The following is a 14,000-nucleotide window of genomic DNA, read 5'->3' as shown; positions in this document are numbered from 1 at the left end:
ATATTTTAGTCCCCTGCTTCTTCCTGCCCTCCTTTCCCTCAGTTGTTCTCACCCCCGCCACTGCCACCATCTCAATCATGGCCCCGTCATCACTCCCTGGACCTGAGCTGTTGTCTGTCCTCAGATCTCCCTGCTCTGCCCTCACCCCACACAGTCTGTTCTTTCCATCGCAGTCAGAGGAGGCTTTTTTTTTTTCTTTTTCTTTTTCTTTTTTTTTTTTTTTTAGGTAAGCTCTATGCCCAACATGAGACTCAAACTCATCACCCTGAGATCAAGAGTCACATGCTTCACCAACTAAGCCAGCCAGGGGCCCCAGTCAGAGGAGGCTTTTAAAACATAAGTCAGGGGGTGCCTGGGTGGCACAGCGGTTAAGTGTCTGCCTTTGGCTCAGGGCGTGATCCCGGCGTTATGGGATCGAGCCCCACATCAGGCTCTTCTGCTATGAGCCTGCTTCTTCCTCTCCCACTCCCCCTGCTTGTGTTCCCTCTCTCACTGGCTGTCTCTATCTCTGTCAAATAAATAAATAAATAAATAAATAAATAAATCTTAAAAAAAAAAAAACATAAGTCAGATTGTTCCACTCTCCTGTTTAAAAATCCTTCCTTTCGGGGCGCCTGGGTGGCTCAGTCGTTGAGTGTCTGCCTTCGGCTCAGGGCGTGATCCTGGCGTTATGGGATCGAGCCCCACATCAGGCACCTCCACTGGGAGCCTGCTTCTTCCTCTCCCACTCCCCCTGCTTGTGTTCCCTCTCTCTCTGGCTGTCTCTCTCTCTGTCAAATAAATAAATAAAATCTTTAAAAAAAAAAATAAAAAAAAATAAAAATCCTTCCTTTCTTCCTTTAGTAAACATTTACTGAGCATCTGCTAAGTGCCAGGCAGTGCTCTAGGTGCTGGGAATGCAGCATGGAATAAGACAAAGTCCTAGCCCTCACAGAGCTGACAGTCTAATGGGGTCAGGCCAACAAGAAGCCAGTAAACAACCTGCACAAGATAATTTCAGAATGGGAGGCGGGCAGTGAGGGGAATGACTTGAATTATGTGATGATGGCGCTCCTTAGCTGGGGACCCAGGGAAGGCTTCCTGGGGGAGGGGGCGTTTGTACTGTTTGGGGGAAGGGGAGGAGGTGGTGGGAACAGCATTTCAGGGGGACACAACAGCAAGTGAGAGAGACTCCGGTGGATCTGAACAGCCAGGTGGCCATGGTGGCTGGTGGCTGGAGAGTGGGGTCCAGGGGCCAGGAGATCGGATGAGGTGAAAAAGCGAGACTGGAAGCCAGACCAGAGTGCACCCTCCAGGCCTTGTCAGCACAATCCCGGGCAGTTGGCTTGAAGCCTTGCACATTCCCACACAAATGCCCTCCCCACCCACCCCCAGTTCACCGTCCTAGCTTCCTGCCCAAATGCTGCAGCCAGGTGGGGCTATTAAATGGTTCCCCAGTGAGCTTTACTTCCTGCCAAGGTCACTAGACTTTTGCTCTCACTGTGCCCTCTTCCTGGAATACCACCCCCCACCCCCAGCCCCACCTTCTTTGTAGAATTCTCATCCTTCTTTGAAAACTGACTCAAAAGCCACCTCCACCCTGAAGCCTTTTCTCCAGGATAGCTCAGAGTAATATCAGTAATGTCGACTAATGCTTACATTGTGTGCTAGGAGCCAGTCACTGTTTGGAGTGCTTTCCATTTACTGCTACATGAAATCCTCACAGCACCAGGAGAACAGAAGGGGTAGGGATGGGAGGGTAGGGTACCAAAGCCTCCACCACCACCCCCATTTTCCAGATGCAGGAACTGAGGCCACGAGCTTAAATAGACCATCTCTAGCCAACCAGGAGAATGATGTGGTTGAAGAGCTCTGACTCCGGAGTTGGACGGGTCTGGATTCACATCCTGGCTCTTGTTTGGTTCCCAATCCCAGTGGTTATTCTTTGTGTTGTTCCTTGGATGGAAGAGGCAGTGATGACAGAAGGGACAGGGTTGGGGAGATAAGCTCTCTTGGCACAGCTTGAGAGTTAAGAGGGCAGAGGTGAGGAAACCCCCTACCTCCCCAACCTCCATAGACGGCACTTTCCACCAGTTCCAGCCGCAGTGGGCTCAAGGGAGACTCTGCAAGCCTGCCTGGTACAGGACACCCCCAAACAAGGAGCCTGGAGAGCGTCTGGCCTCCAGCTGAGGAGTTCATCACCCATACTCAGCCAGGGCCCCAGCAAAGCTACTGTGTCCCCACATGAACCAGGAAGAGTCATAGGACCAGAAAAGCACAGACTTTTCCCCTAGCAAAGGAGGCCCCCACCACTTCCCCAAGAACACTTAAAAAGCATATTGGAAGGATAGGTTTTCCTAATAAAACAGCAGCTGGGGTTCAGGGCACAGGCAGATGTTGCTTTTCCCAAACATGGGTCCTGGAGACAAGGCATCACGTTATTCCAGACCACATGATATGAGTGGCAATTTTAGGCAGTGCATTAAAGAGCATTGAACCACATGCTGAGAAAGTCATACCTTTTTTCCATTTCTGAAGCATTTTATTATCCATCGAGGAGAGGAGCTTATTCTTTCTTGCTCATATCTCTTGAACAGTTTTCTACCCCTCATCTCCCTTTCATTTTTTTTAAAATTTTAATTTTATTTATTTATATGACACAGAGCCGGGGGGAGAGAGCACGAGCCAGGGGGAGAGGCAGAGGGAGAAGCAGACTCCCCACTGAGCAGGGAGCCCGATGTAGGACCAATCCAGGAACCCTGTGATCATGACCCGAGCCAAGGGCAGCCCCTCAACCAACTGAGCCACCCAGGTGCCCCTCTTTTTATTTATTTATTTATTTATTTATTTATTTATTTATTTATTTATTTGAGAGAGAGAGAGCAGGGAGGGCAAGGGGCAGAGGGAGAGAGAGTCTTAAGCAGACTCCTCCATGCTGAGTGCAGAGTCCAACGTGGGGCTCAATCTCACGACCCCAAGATCACCACCTGAGCCAAAACCAAGAGCTGGACACTTAACCAACTCTGCCACCCGGGTGCCCCCCCCATCTCCCTTTCTATACAGAGCTCCGACACAGGCTGAGAGTCTTCAGAAGGTAACAGGATCTGGCTACGATTTTTCTTGCCCACGTTTTATTGTGAAATTTTTTTTAACATTTAGAAAAATGAAAAGAATTGTATAGAGAATATCTAGATTCCATTTTACTTGATCACATATCCATCTCTCTATCCACCCACCCAACCCTTTGATGAATTTCAAAGAAAGTTGAAAATTTGGAGGAATCTGACGTAGAGCATGGTGATTATAGTTAGTACTTGAAAGTTGCCAAGAGAGCAGAGATTAGATGTTCTCACCACAGAAAAGAAGTAACTGTGATGTGATGGAGGTGACAGCCAACACCATGGGGGTAATCATTTCCCAATATACACATGTATCAAATCAACACATTGTACACCTTAAACTTACACAATGTCATATGTCAGTTGTATCTCAAGATAGCTGGAAAAAATAAAAATAAAAGAAAGTTGAAGACATCAGTCTACTTCCCACTTCAGCATGCATATCATTAACTGGAGTTCAGTATTTGGTTATGGCTCTCTTTGTTTCGTTTTGGTTTTATTCCTTCTAAGGTGAAATTTACATACAATGAAATGCAAATCTGAAGTGTACATTCACAGAGACAAAGGCATATGGAGTAACCCTCCTCTCTCAAGGTTCAGAACATCATCATCACGGGACAAAGCCGCCTCATGCCCCTTCTTAGTCAATCCCACCAATCTTGCCACTATTTATATGTTTTTCCCCACCCAAAGTGACGGCCTCATTTTGGACTACCAGTTATAGGCCAACCTATCTGTAATAAGGAAGGGCTTTGGAGGTAAGCTTGGTGAGGGTCGGAATCTTTTTGTTCACTAGAGTATCCCAAGCACTTAGTATAAGGGCTTGGGATGTGGTAGGAATTCAATAGATATTAGTTGAATTTATATACGTATTTTTACGTCCAACTTAAAGGATAACTTATGCAGATGTGGTTAAGATGTGAAGAATTTACCCAAAACACTGCATGAATGTACACACTAGACCCGTGCTGTCCAATACAGTGGTCGTTACCCCCTGTGGTTGTTGAGCCTGTGAAATATGGCGGTCCCGGGTCGCCCGGGTGGCTTGGTCGGTTAAGCATCTGCCTTTGGCTTGGGATCGAGTCCCCGCATCGGGCTCCGTGATCAGCGGGGAGTCTGCTTCTCCCTCTCCCTGCAGCTCCCCCTGCATGTACACGCTCTCTCTCTCTCTGACAAACAAGTAAATAAAATATTTTTTTTAATGTTAAAAGAAACATGGCCAGTCCCAATTGAGATGTACCCTAAGCATAAAATAAACACTGGGTTCCAAAGACTTAGTACAAAAAAGCAGTGTATATGCTTTAATATAATATTGATTAATGTTAATTAATAACCTGTATTAATACATTAATAACCTATATAGCACTCACATGTTGAAATGGTAATATTTCAGTTATACTGGGTTTGATGAATATACATTCATTTCATTTATTTTTTTAGAGAGAGAGAGAGTGAGAGCACGAGCATGTGAGGGGACAGGGAGGGCAGAGGGAGAAGAGAGAGAACCCCAGGCTGAGCGTGGAGCCAACATGGGGCTCAGTCCCATGACCCTCAGATTATGACCTGAGCCAAAATCAAGAGCCAGGTGCTGAACCAACTGAGCTACCGAGCCATCCTGATAAAAATACATTTCTAAAATTCATTTCATAGGTTTCTTTTTACCTTTCCTTTTTTTTTTTTTTTGGAGAGGGATGGGGGAGGGGAAGAGGGAGAGAAAGAATCTTAGGCAGGCTCCATGCCCAGCTTGGCCTGTCACGGGGCTCAATCTAACAACCCGGAGATCATAATCTGAGTTGAAATCAAGAGTCTGACGCATAACTGACTGAGCTCCCCAGGCACCCCTCTTTTTACTTTTTTTTTTTTTTTAAGATTTTATTCACTTATTGGACAGAGAGAGAGAGAGCATAAGCAGGGGGAGGGGCAGAGGGAGGAGGGAGAAGCAGACCCCCCGCCGAGCAGGGAGACAAATGCGAGACTCAATCCCAGCACCCTGGGATCATGACCTGAGCCAAAGGCAGACAGACGCTTTACTGACTGAGCCACCCAGGCGCCCTGACTTTTTTACTTTTTTTTAACTGTTTTTTTTGTGTGTACGTTTTTTTTTTTTTTCCTTTTTGCTTAATGTGACTTTTTTTTTTTTTTGGAAGATTTTATTTATTTATTTGGCAGAGAGAGAGACAGCAAGAGAGGGAACACAAGCAGGGGGAGTGGGAGAGGGAGAAGCAGCCTCCCCGCAAGCAGGGAGCCTGATGCAGGGGCTCGATCCCAGGACCCCAGGAACATGACCTGAGCCGAAGGCAGATGTTTAACGACGGAGCCACCCAGGCTTAATGTAACTATTTGAAAAAAATAAAATTAAACATGTGACTCACATTATATTTCTATCAGATGGCCGGATGCTAAAAAGTTCACCATGATTCATGTGTCTAAGTAGGACCAAGAGGCTCTCATTTTCTCCATTATCTGCTTCCAGAAGGACTGAATGAGGGTTTTGGGGTTTTTTTTAATAAAAATTGAGACACACATTGTGAAATAATGAATGAAGGAAATTAAAATCAGTTGTCAGGTGGTAGGACCGACCAGTGTTGTCCTCAAAAGATCTGGGAGTGTTCACCCTCCACCCTGGGAACATATTTCTGTGGACTTTGAAACTGCCCACTTTTTAAAAACAAACTGAAGAACAAAGAAGAATGAAAATGTTCTGAGGTTGATTTTATTGCAAGGATTCTGCGAGCTCCGTCCGGACCCCACTGGCGCCGGCTCGGCCCACAGCACCCACACGCCAGAGCACTGGGAGAGCACTGCAGGCTCCTGGGAGCCCTGGTCCCCCAGCCAGTCAATGTGACTGAATCCGCCATCGAGGGCTGGCCTGGATGCCCCCAAGTGGTCCCTCTATGTCCCCGACTCCTTAGGCGGGCAAGGAGTAGGTCTCAATGCCCCTCAGTCTCACGCTTCCAGAGTCCGTGCCCTGCAACCCTACAGCTCTGTCCTCAGAGGGCATCACCTGCAACCCCCCACTCTGCAAGGGGGGCATCTCCAGTCGTGAGCTGCTTCTCTGTCCATGAGGCTCCAGATGGCCCTTGTCTTGAGCCCCTGCTGAGGCAGGGAACGGCCACGTGCCGAGCCAGAGTCAGAGTCACTGTCCTCTACGAGCCTGGGGCCAGGCCCCAGGGAGGAGGCTAGGAGGCTGCTTCCGTCTCTGTGGGCTGGATCAGCATCGTGGTGGCCTGCAGTGGGTAGTAGCGGCCCCGCCAGGCCTTCCAGAAGATGCCCTTCTTACGCTGCTGCCGCTGGTGTGGGATGGAACGGAAGTACTGGCCATTGAGGTTGGAATGGCCACAGGTGCCAAACCACCAGCCACCTGCCGGGATCAGAGAAAACAGAAGCTGGTCAGGCTGGGGTCCTTGTGCCTCCACCGGGCCTGGGATGGAGAGGAGGCTAGGTGTTGGACTTTACAAACTTGAGAGGGGAAGACATTGCTAGTGATTCTCACGCGGGGTCCTGAGGAACCCCAGGTTGTGACAAAGGAATCTCAGGGACTTTGGGCCCCCCCTTCCCAGTAACTACAGCACTCATGTCCGTGACCGTGGCAGATTCCTTCTCTGTACCTGGCACGTGGCAAATGTTTATTAAAGACTTGCTCTGATCATCCTCCAGTTCATCCGTTTACATTAGACTGACCCAAATGAATTACGAGCTTTCCATCAGTTTGTGACCCACCAAAAAGCAACCTCATAGATTTCACTTTACAGGGCCTAGGCTCCGCCTCCGATTTCATGAGAACAAAACAGGGGTTTTCATGAGAACAAAACAGTGTTTCACGAGAACAAAACAGCTTTGCCACACGCCAGCCACTAACCCACAAATGTCATCTTGAAATAATCCTATGGACTGGGCGCTGTGGTTATACCCATTTGAAAAATGGGCAAACTGAAGGTGGGAGAGGGTAAGTCAGTTGCCCAAAGGCACACAGCAAGTAAGGAGAAAAGGAGGCAGAGAATAGATGGAATTAGGCACCGAAGGCAGGACAGGGACGCAGAAAGGTGCAAGACAGGACAGGGAGGAACAGAGCTTGCTCACCAGAGAGGCTCTTGGCACAGTTCTTGTCCCCTCGGAGGTCGTGGTCCTGATCCCAAGTGGAAAAGGGCAAGGAGAGGCCACTGGGCGCCACCGTGGTGGCCCCCAGTTCATTGGCCACAGGAGCTGTAAGCTGCAGGCTATAGGCTGTGTCCTCACCGCCCAGATGGACAGGGAACTGCAGTGACTCGGCATTGCCCTCCCAGTCCTGCAGCTGCACGGCCAGGCGGCTGCTGCGGTCCCCCAGGATGTGGTGCACCTTCTCCAAGCCCAGCCAGAACTCACCTACAGGGGAGAGGCCGATCAGTGAGAGAGACCCGTCTCCACGCCCCCTCCTTCCCCTAGCGCCTCTGGCCCCACTGGAAACACCTACCTTGAGGGTCTCCAAAGCCAGCCTTGTAGGCTTCCCAGGGCTGGTTAAAGTCCACGGAGCCATCCTGGCGCCTCTGAATTACAGTCCAGCCTCCATCTGCCCAGAGAGGTGCCATGTCGTCAGGAGGACCCTTCCTGCAGGGGACCCCGACTCCTCATCTGACTCAAACTTCAAACTGCCTCCAAATCCAGAGAGGGCAGTGTTCCTCTCATTCATCCCAGCAGGACTGGAGGAAGGTGGTCAAAGGTGGGCGGGCCAGTGGGCAAGGGGCTCAGCCTAGATCATCCTCCCAAGGACCCAGCAGGGAGGGAGGGGGCAGCACAAATCTAGAGAGCTTCTCTGGCCCCACGGAACCTGGCTCAACCATGTGTAGTGGTGGGGAGCTATGGAAAGAGGAGAAGGTCCATGGCATGATGCAGGACACCCCAGGGAGCCAGCAAATCCTACCTGAGGTCATCTTGCAGTTAACCAGGAAGGGCGGGGACCCCTGAGGCTGGATCTGGAACAGTCCACTTTGCCTCTCTCCGTCATCAAACAGCTCTTGGCAGTCCCTGGGCAGCCCTGAAGGGCAGGAAAAGAAAGGGGCGGGTAGATTGAGGCAGGAGGGTTCTCAGGAAACCAGCATGTTAGGGGCTGGGCAGTGGGTGACAGGAATATTAGGAGGCAATCCTGGGTTCACAACAGCCCCCTCCTGGATGGCCTCTGTGCCATCCACCATCCTTCCTCCTCCCACACTGCACTCCCACCTCTGGCCACACAGCCTTCCCTGTGCCATGTGCCCTCCTGCCACAGGGACTTTGCACGTGCCAGTCACTCTACCTGAGACCCTCTTCCCTCAGGCCTTTCTTGCCTCATTCTAAAGATCCCGGCTTCTGGTAGGGATGCCTTCCCTGACTCCCAGACCAGACCAGCCTCCCAAAAGGAGCACCGAGGACTTCCGGCTCCCAACACTGGAGTCAGCTGGTGGTCTCTCCGCCACTGAATGAGGATTCCATGGGGCCAGGGACAGAATGGTTCTTTGCCCACAGTCTGGCACCAGTGCCCAGGCTGATCCTAGCCCACAGCAGGTGTTTAATAAAGACCGGAAGAATGAGCGGGTGAGAACGGGCCAGAGTGGGGGAGGTGGGAGGGGAGCTGATCAGAAGTGGCTCTGCTCTGTCCCGTGGGGATGCCAAGGACCTGCGTGGGGCTTGCAGGGACAGAGGCCCCACCTGGGGTCCCGGGAGGGGAAGGATTGATGAACCAAGGAGGAAAAGAAGGAGGGGAGGAGGGAGAGATGGCTTGGGAGTGTCCAGAGGCTGGGGAAGTCCCCGCCCCCAGCCCAGCCGGGGAAAGTAGGGGAAAGGTTGCCTGAGGGAGGGGAAGTCCACACTGAGGAGGGGGGTGCTTGGGGGATGGGGGCGGGCCCAGAGTGATTGGAGACATTTTCCGGCCCCTGGAGCAGCTCCCCTTTCGCCTACTTTCCTCTCTTCCAATCTGGACGGCACCCGGCCAAACCACCAATGTGGCTTCCATTAGCACCAGCTGTTTGTCTCTCCAGCCCTGAACCTTCCCCTACTTGGCAGGGCCGAGCCCCAAGTCTGGGAGTCCCCAAACCCACACACCCCCTGCCCTCACATCCCCCAGCCCAGACCCACGCTTGCTGGCCTGCTCCGAAACCCCTCATGGGGGGGGGGGTTGGGAGGGTGCACTGGACCCTTACTGGCCTGGGAGGCAGGAGGAGTGGGGGAGGGAGTGGAGGGAGGGGAGGAGGAGCCCTCAAGACCAGAGGGCTGACAGCTAGCAACCAGCCCCAGGGTGCGAAGGGGGGAATCCGAACTCTCACCCAGTTGGCTGCCCACGGCCACCACGGATGCCAGGCTGGGGTGATGGGGTAGGGGGACTATGGGGTAGCCAACCACGTCTGAAGCCCTGAACTTAGGGTGGGGACAGAGACACCAGGAGCTAGGAGCCGGTGCCAGACACACAGAGACAGGCTGCAGGAGGAGATCTGGGGCAATCTGGGAACCACAATAAAAGACCCAGAACTTGTAACAGTGACAAAGGCCCATTCTCTGTAGGAATGGGGGAGTGGGAAGGAGTGATCAGGGACTTCAGGACCAAGAGAGAGGTGAGGGACCAGGTGTGTGGGTGAGGAGCCCTGGATTTGTAAGAGATTCAAGAGTGAGTTGTGTGTCTGGCCAGGGAGATGGGGCCCCCCTGCCTTCGCCCCCCTCCTAGATCTACACTCCAAGAGACCATGGGGTGCCCCAGCTCAGTGCCCCCCACCCAGGCAGCCATCTCTCTTCACCCAGTCAGAACTCCAGGATCCCTAGCTAGCACCCTCTTGTCCACTACTGTGCCCTCAGAGAAGCTTCCAGCCTTCAAGAAGGCGTCCTTGCACTGCAGCACCCCCTTCCCCACACCCCTGGCAGCTCAAGTTCCTCTTGGACCCTCTTCCCCAACCCCTACTCCAGTTAGTGGCCAGAGAGGCTTTGGGCTAAGTCACTGGCTTGCCAGAAAGAAGGATGGGGTGGCCTAGCTGGTCTGGGCCAGGGATGAGGTGGGATGTACCCCCTCAGCCCTTTACCAGAGAGGCAAGTGAGCCCACAGGAACCCAGAGCCAGGGCCTCTCTTCTTCCCAGTAAGGTGGACCGGACCAGGAGGGGAACAGGAATGGCAAGTGTGTGTGTGTGTGTGTGTGTGTGTGTGTGTGTGTGTGTGTGTGGTGGCGGGGGAGGGGACTGCCAGAGGGCAGCAAAGGACCGGACACTCACTATGCAGGTGGCTGATATTGTGAGCAGGGCCTACGAGCTGTGCCATCTTCGGGAGCCTCTTCTTCCTGGCAGGCTTGGCCATCCCGTGGCCCAGGTGCATGGGGGCCAGGAGACCCACCTGGACAGGACAAGAGGAGGATATCAGGTCTGGCTGGCTCACGCTGCTTAACCTGGCTCTAAGTCCACAGCCACAGGTCGAGCTTCGACCTCCTGCCCCACCCGGGGCAAGCATCAGTCACCTGGCTTTGCAGATTCTGTATTTTCAGCTGCTGCTTCTCCAGGTGCCGCTGCTGCTGGGCTACCTTGTGGAAGAGTTGCTCAATCCTGCTGTTTTGGGTCTTGAGCTGAGTCTGGGAGAGCGTGGAAAACAGTGGTGAGGACCGGGCCTTCTGCAGCAAGCCTCTTCATGCATCCACTTGTCCGTCCTTCCAACTCTCCCTCCCGGGGATCTCCCTCCCTCCTGGATGCATCCCCCTCCCGTCCACACTGTTTAAGACCCGTAGGGGAGAAGTAGGAGCACCAGTACCTGCAGGGTGCGGAGGGTCTCGGGGACAGCGTCGCCACGTGGGCCCAGAGCCTCGGGCGCGCGCGGGGGCGCGGCGGACGCCCCAGACTCGTTGCAGGCTGCCCCGCAGGCGCTCAGACGCCGCTCCAGCTCGCCCAGCTGCCCCCGGGTGCGCTCCACGTGCTCGCGCAGCCCGTGGCCGAGCTGCAGGAGCCCGTGCGCCAGCACGTTCACCTCGTCCCAGGACGCGAAGCGCTGCGGCTCGGGAGAAGGCGCCGGGCGGCCCTGCGCGCTCAGCAGCCCGGCGGTGGCCGCACACAGCATGAAGGCTGCTGAAGCCGTCGGAGCGCAGCGCATCCTTCTGGGGGTGGTCTGAACTCGGGGACGCGGAGGCGCGGAGGCGCGAGGCAGACGCGGGGGCTCGAGATTCGAGGGCTGGAGACGAGAGGGCCCTGGCGGAGACTCACTCGCGTGCAGAAGCCACAAGGAAGTCTCGGATCACAGGCTCCAGCCCTTTGGGCTTGGCTTATCCCCGCGACGCCCCGTTTTATAAGGCCGGTGCGAAAGGGAAAGGGGAGCCTCGGAGGCGGGGCGCAGGGAGTGCCGGGGGCGGGGCCTGCGGCTGGGGGTGGGGTTTGTGCGCCAGATGCCGGGTTGTTATGGGGGCTGGGGGCACCCTGGGGTGCAAAACTCTAGCTCCTCCCCACCAGGCACTGGAGCGTCTTCTCTGCAGACCATGGGAGATGTGACTCTCCGCGGCTCCCTTCCAAGCACTGGAAGCGCAAGACCTCCACGCCGCACCCGCCGCGCCCAGTGGGGACTCACGGGGCTGGGGGTCCTCCGGACCCCGCTCCCCAGGTCCGAAGCTGGGGAGAGTGCAGGGAGAGACGAATAAGAAAGGAGTCTGGTGCGCTGAGTCCAGCAAGGCCGGGCATGAAGCCCGGGACACCTCAAACATCACCGCCTTCGGAGACTTCCCGGAGAGCAGCCCAAGACCGGGCTGGACCCCTAGGGAGCCGTCTCTGAGCTCCCACGCCCCTTTCCGCTCAAGGATTCGTCACTGCAGATGTGTTTGTGGGATCGTCTAACGTCTCTCATCCCACTTCCCACAACTGAGTGCCCTAGGGGTGGCCCCGGGACTATCCTGTTCAGTCTCCAGCTCGGGGCTCACTCCGCAAGTCCACCCTCTACCCCACGGTCTGCGGTATCTTCAGTCCCGGCCTATATCAAAGCAGACACCTCAGAACAGCAAGAGGTGGTACAGCAAAGAAGGGCTCCCCCTCCTCATTCATTCATTCATTCATTCATTCATTCATTCAACAAACAGTCCTCTGTTCTCTGGTAGTAATTCCCAGGCTAAAGGAGAGAGCCCTACACTTAGCCTGGGGGAGGGGCAAGGCTGGGACAAAGGAAGAACTAAATGAGGCTGTGGGGCTGGACCATGTTCATTCCAAAAGTCTAAGCACTCATTCAAGAAACATTTTTTAAAAAGATTTATTTATTTATTTTGAAAGAGAGAGAGCTAGCGCACGTGGGCATGACCACGCGGGTGTGGGGGGGAGGGGCAGAGGGAGAGACTCTTTCAAGCAGACTCTCTGATGGGCGAGGAGCCCAATGGAGGGCTGGATCCCACGACCCCTAAGATCATGACCAAGAGTCGGTGGCTTCGCCGACTGAGCCACCCAGCTGTCCCTCATTCAACAAATTTTGACCCAAGTCCTTCCCCCCTTCCCCACCAGCTCCGCTCTACCCTGTCAGGAAATTCAAGCTGGCAGAGAAAAGCCTGCGTGCCAGGAAGAACCCTGGGCAGGTTGGCTTGGAGCACAGGCAAGAACAGAGTTGACTCAGCAGGGCTCGGAGCCAGCTCAGCCTCTGGAATCTGAAACTGTGTGCCCCGGGGCTGACGTGCAGGTCACCACTCAGACATTTGGCCCGGGCCCGGGCGGGATGCCAGGGTGGCTGATCCCGGCAGCAATGACAGGCAGATGGGAAGGGCAGGAAGGAAAGTCTCTCTGCAAACAGTAGATCCAGACAGCCACCATCTGCCCTGGCAGCCGGCCCGCCCATCCCCCAGGCCCTGGCCTTGCTCTGAGTGGGTGATATAAGTATCAGGGTATGCTGTCTTCTTTCCTGGCTTCTCACACTGAGAGAAATGATCGGTTACTTTCTCAACCTGATGATGGCCTTTTCTCTGTTCACTTTTCAGGGACTTCGTCCTCTGTGCCATGTTTCAGAGGGCATAAAATATGCCAGAATGTCTTAGAGGCACCTGCTGTGAACAGGGCCAGAAGCTGGCTCTGGACTGCATCCTAAAAATTGCCCCCCCCCCCAACATACCCTCTGACCCAGCAATGACGCAATCCCCCCGATCAATGGTTTCTTTAGTATCTACTGTATGGCAGCTACTGTACTGGGGTCCCTATCCCATGTACTCCTATCCCCCATGTCGGCTACTCTGGTCAAGGCAAATAGCATTAGGAAGGTGACACGTGGCCTTGGATCTCTCACCAAACCGGGGAAGCAGTAAAATGGACTTTTTTTTTTTTTTTTTTTTTTGCCTATGGGCAGTTGATTCTCCCTACTTTTGGGAGATTTCAATCTGGTACAGTACTTGGTCTCATGAAGAGTGTCTTTCCATCTGTGTCTCTAGAACCTAGGTTACTAGGGGTCCCTCAGTCCCTCTTACTAATCTCTAAACATCGGGTCTTCCGGTGGGTGGGACAGGAAGAACTGATCCGTCAGCGGACGGGCTGCTTATGATAAAAATAGCAGCAGTTTGGGGCGCCTGGGTGGTGCAGTCGTTAAGCGTCTGCCTTCGGCTCAGGGCATGATCCCAGCGTTCTGAGATCGAGCCCCACATCAGGCTCCTCCGCTAGGAGCCTGCTTCTTCCTCTCCCAGTCCCCCTGCTTGTGTTCCCTCTCTCACTGGCTGTCTTTCTCTGTCAAATAAATAAAGAAAGAAATAAAAATCTTTAAAACAAACAAAAAATAGCAGCAAACACCTACTATGTCCTTAACATAATGCCATCATTGTCCTAAAGAGATTACGTATTCACTTAAGTCTCATAGCAACTCCCAATGAGTTAGGAGCTCTTACTACTCTATTTTACAGGTGAGGACACAGTAAAAGAGAGATTAAGTACTTGTTCGAATTCTCACGATTTTCCGGACAGAGCTAGGATTTTACACCA

At 53.4% G+C, this 14,000-nt stretch overlaps 1 protein-coding gene across 1 annotated transcript; it reads right to left on the bottom strand.

Annotated features, from left to right (window-relative positions):
* Positions 1-5,226: 5,226 nt before the first annotated feature.
* On the bottom strand, positions 5,227-11,379 carry ANGPTL4 (angiopoietin like 4). The gene is made up of 7 exons (XM_045774431.2): positions 10,831-11,379; positions 10,544-10,654; positions 10,305-10,422; positions 7,996-8,109; positions 7,549-7,644; positions 7,179-7,460; positions 5,227-6,459 (listed from the first exon to the last, which is right to left on the bottom strand). The coding sequence occupies exons 1-7, from the start codon at positions 11,164-11,166 to the stop codon at positions 6,278-6,280; spliced, it is 1,239 nt and encodes a 412-aa protein (XP_045630387.1). The 5' UTR covers positions 11,167-11,379; the 3' UTR covers positions 5,227-6,277.
* Positions 11,380-14,000: the final 2,621 nt, after the last annotated feature.

The sequence above is a fragment of the Ursus americanus genome, chromosome 14 (genome assembly GCF_024610735.1).
Source record: "Ursus americanus isolate L20-20 chromosome 14, mUrsAme1.1.p, whole genome shotgun sequence".
Taxonomy (NCBI): Eukaryota; Metazoa; Chordata; class Mammalia; order Carnivora; family Ursidae; genus Ursus; species Ursus americanus.
The sequence above is the reverse complement of the archived record's forward strand: the minus strand, read 5'-3'. Positions and strand labels throughout refer to the sequence as shown.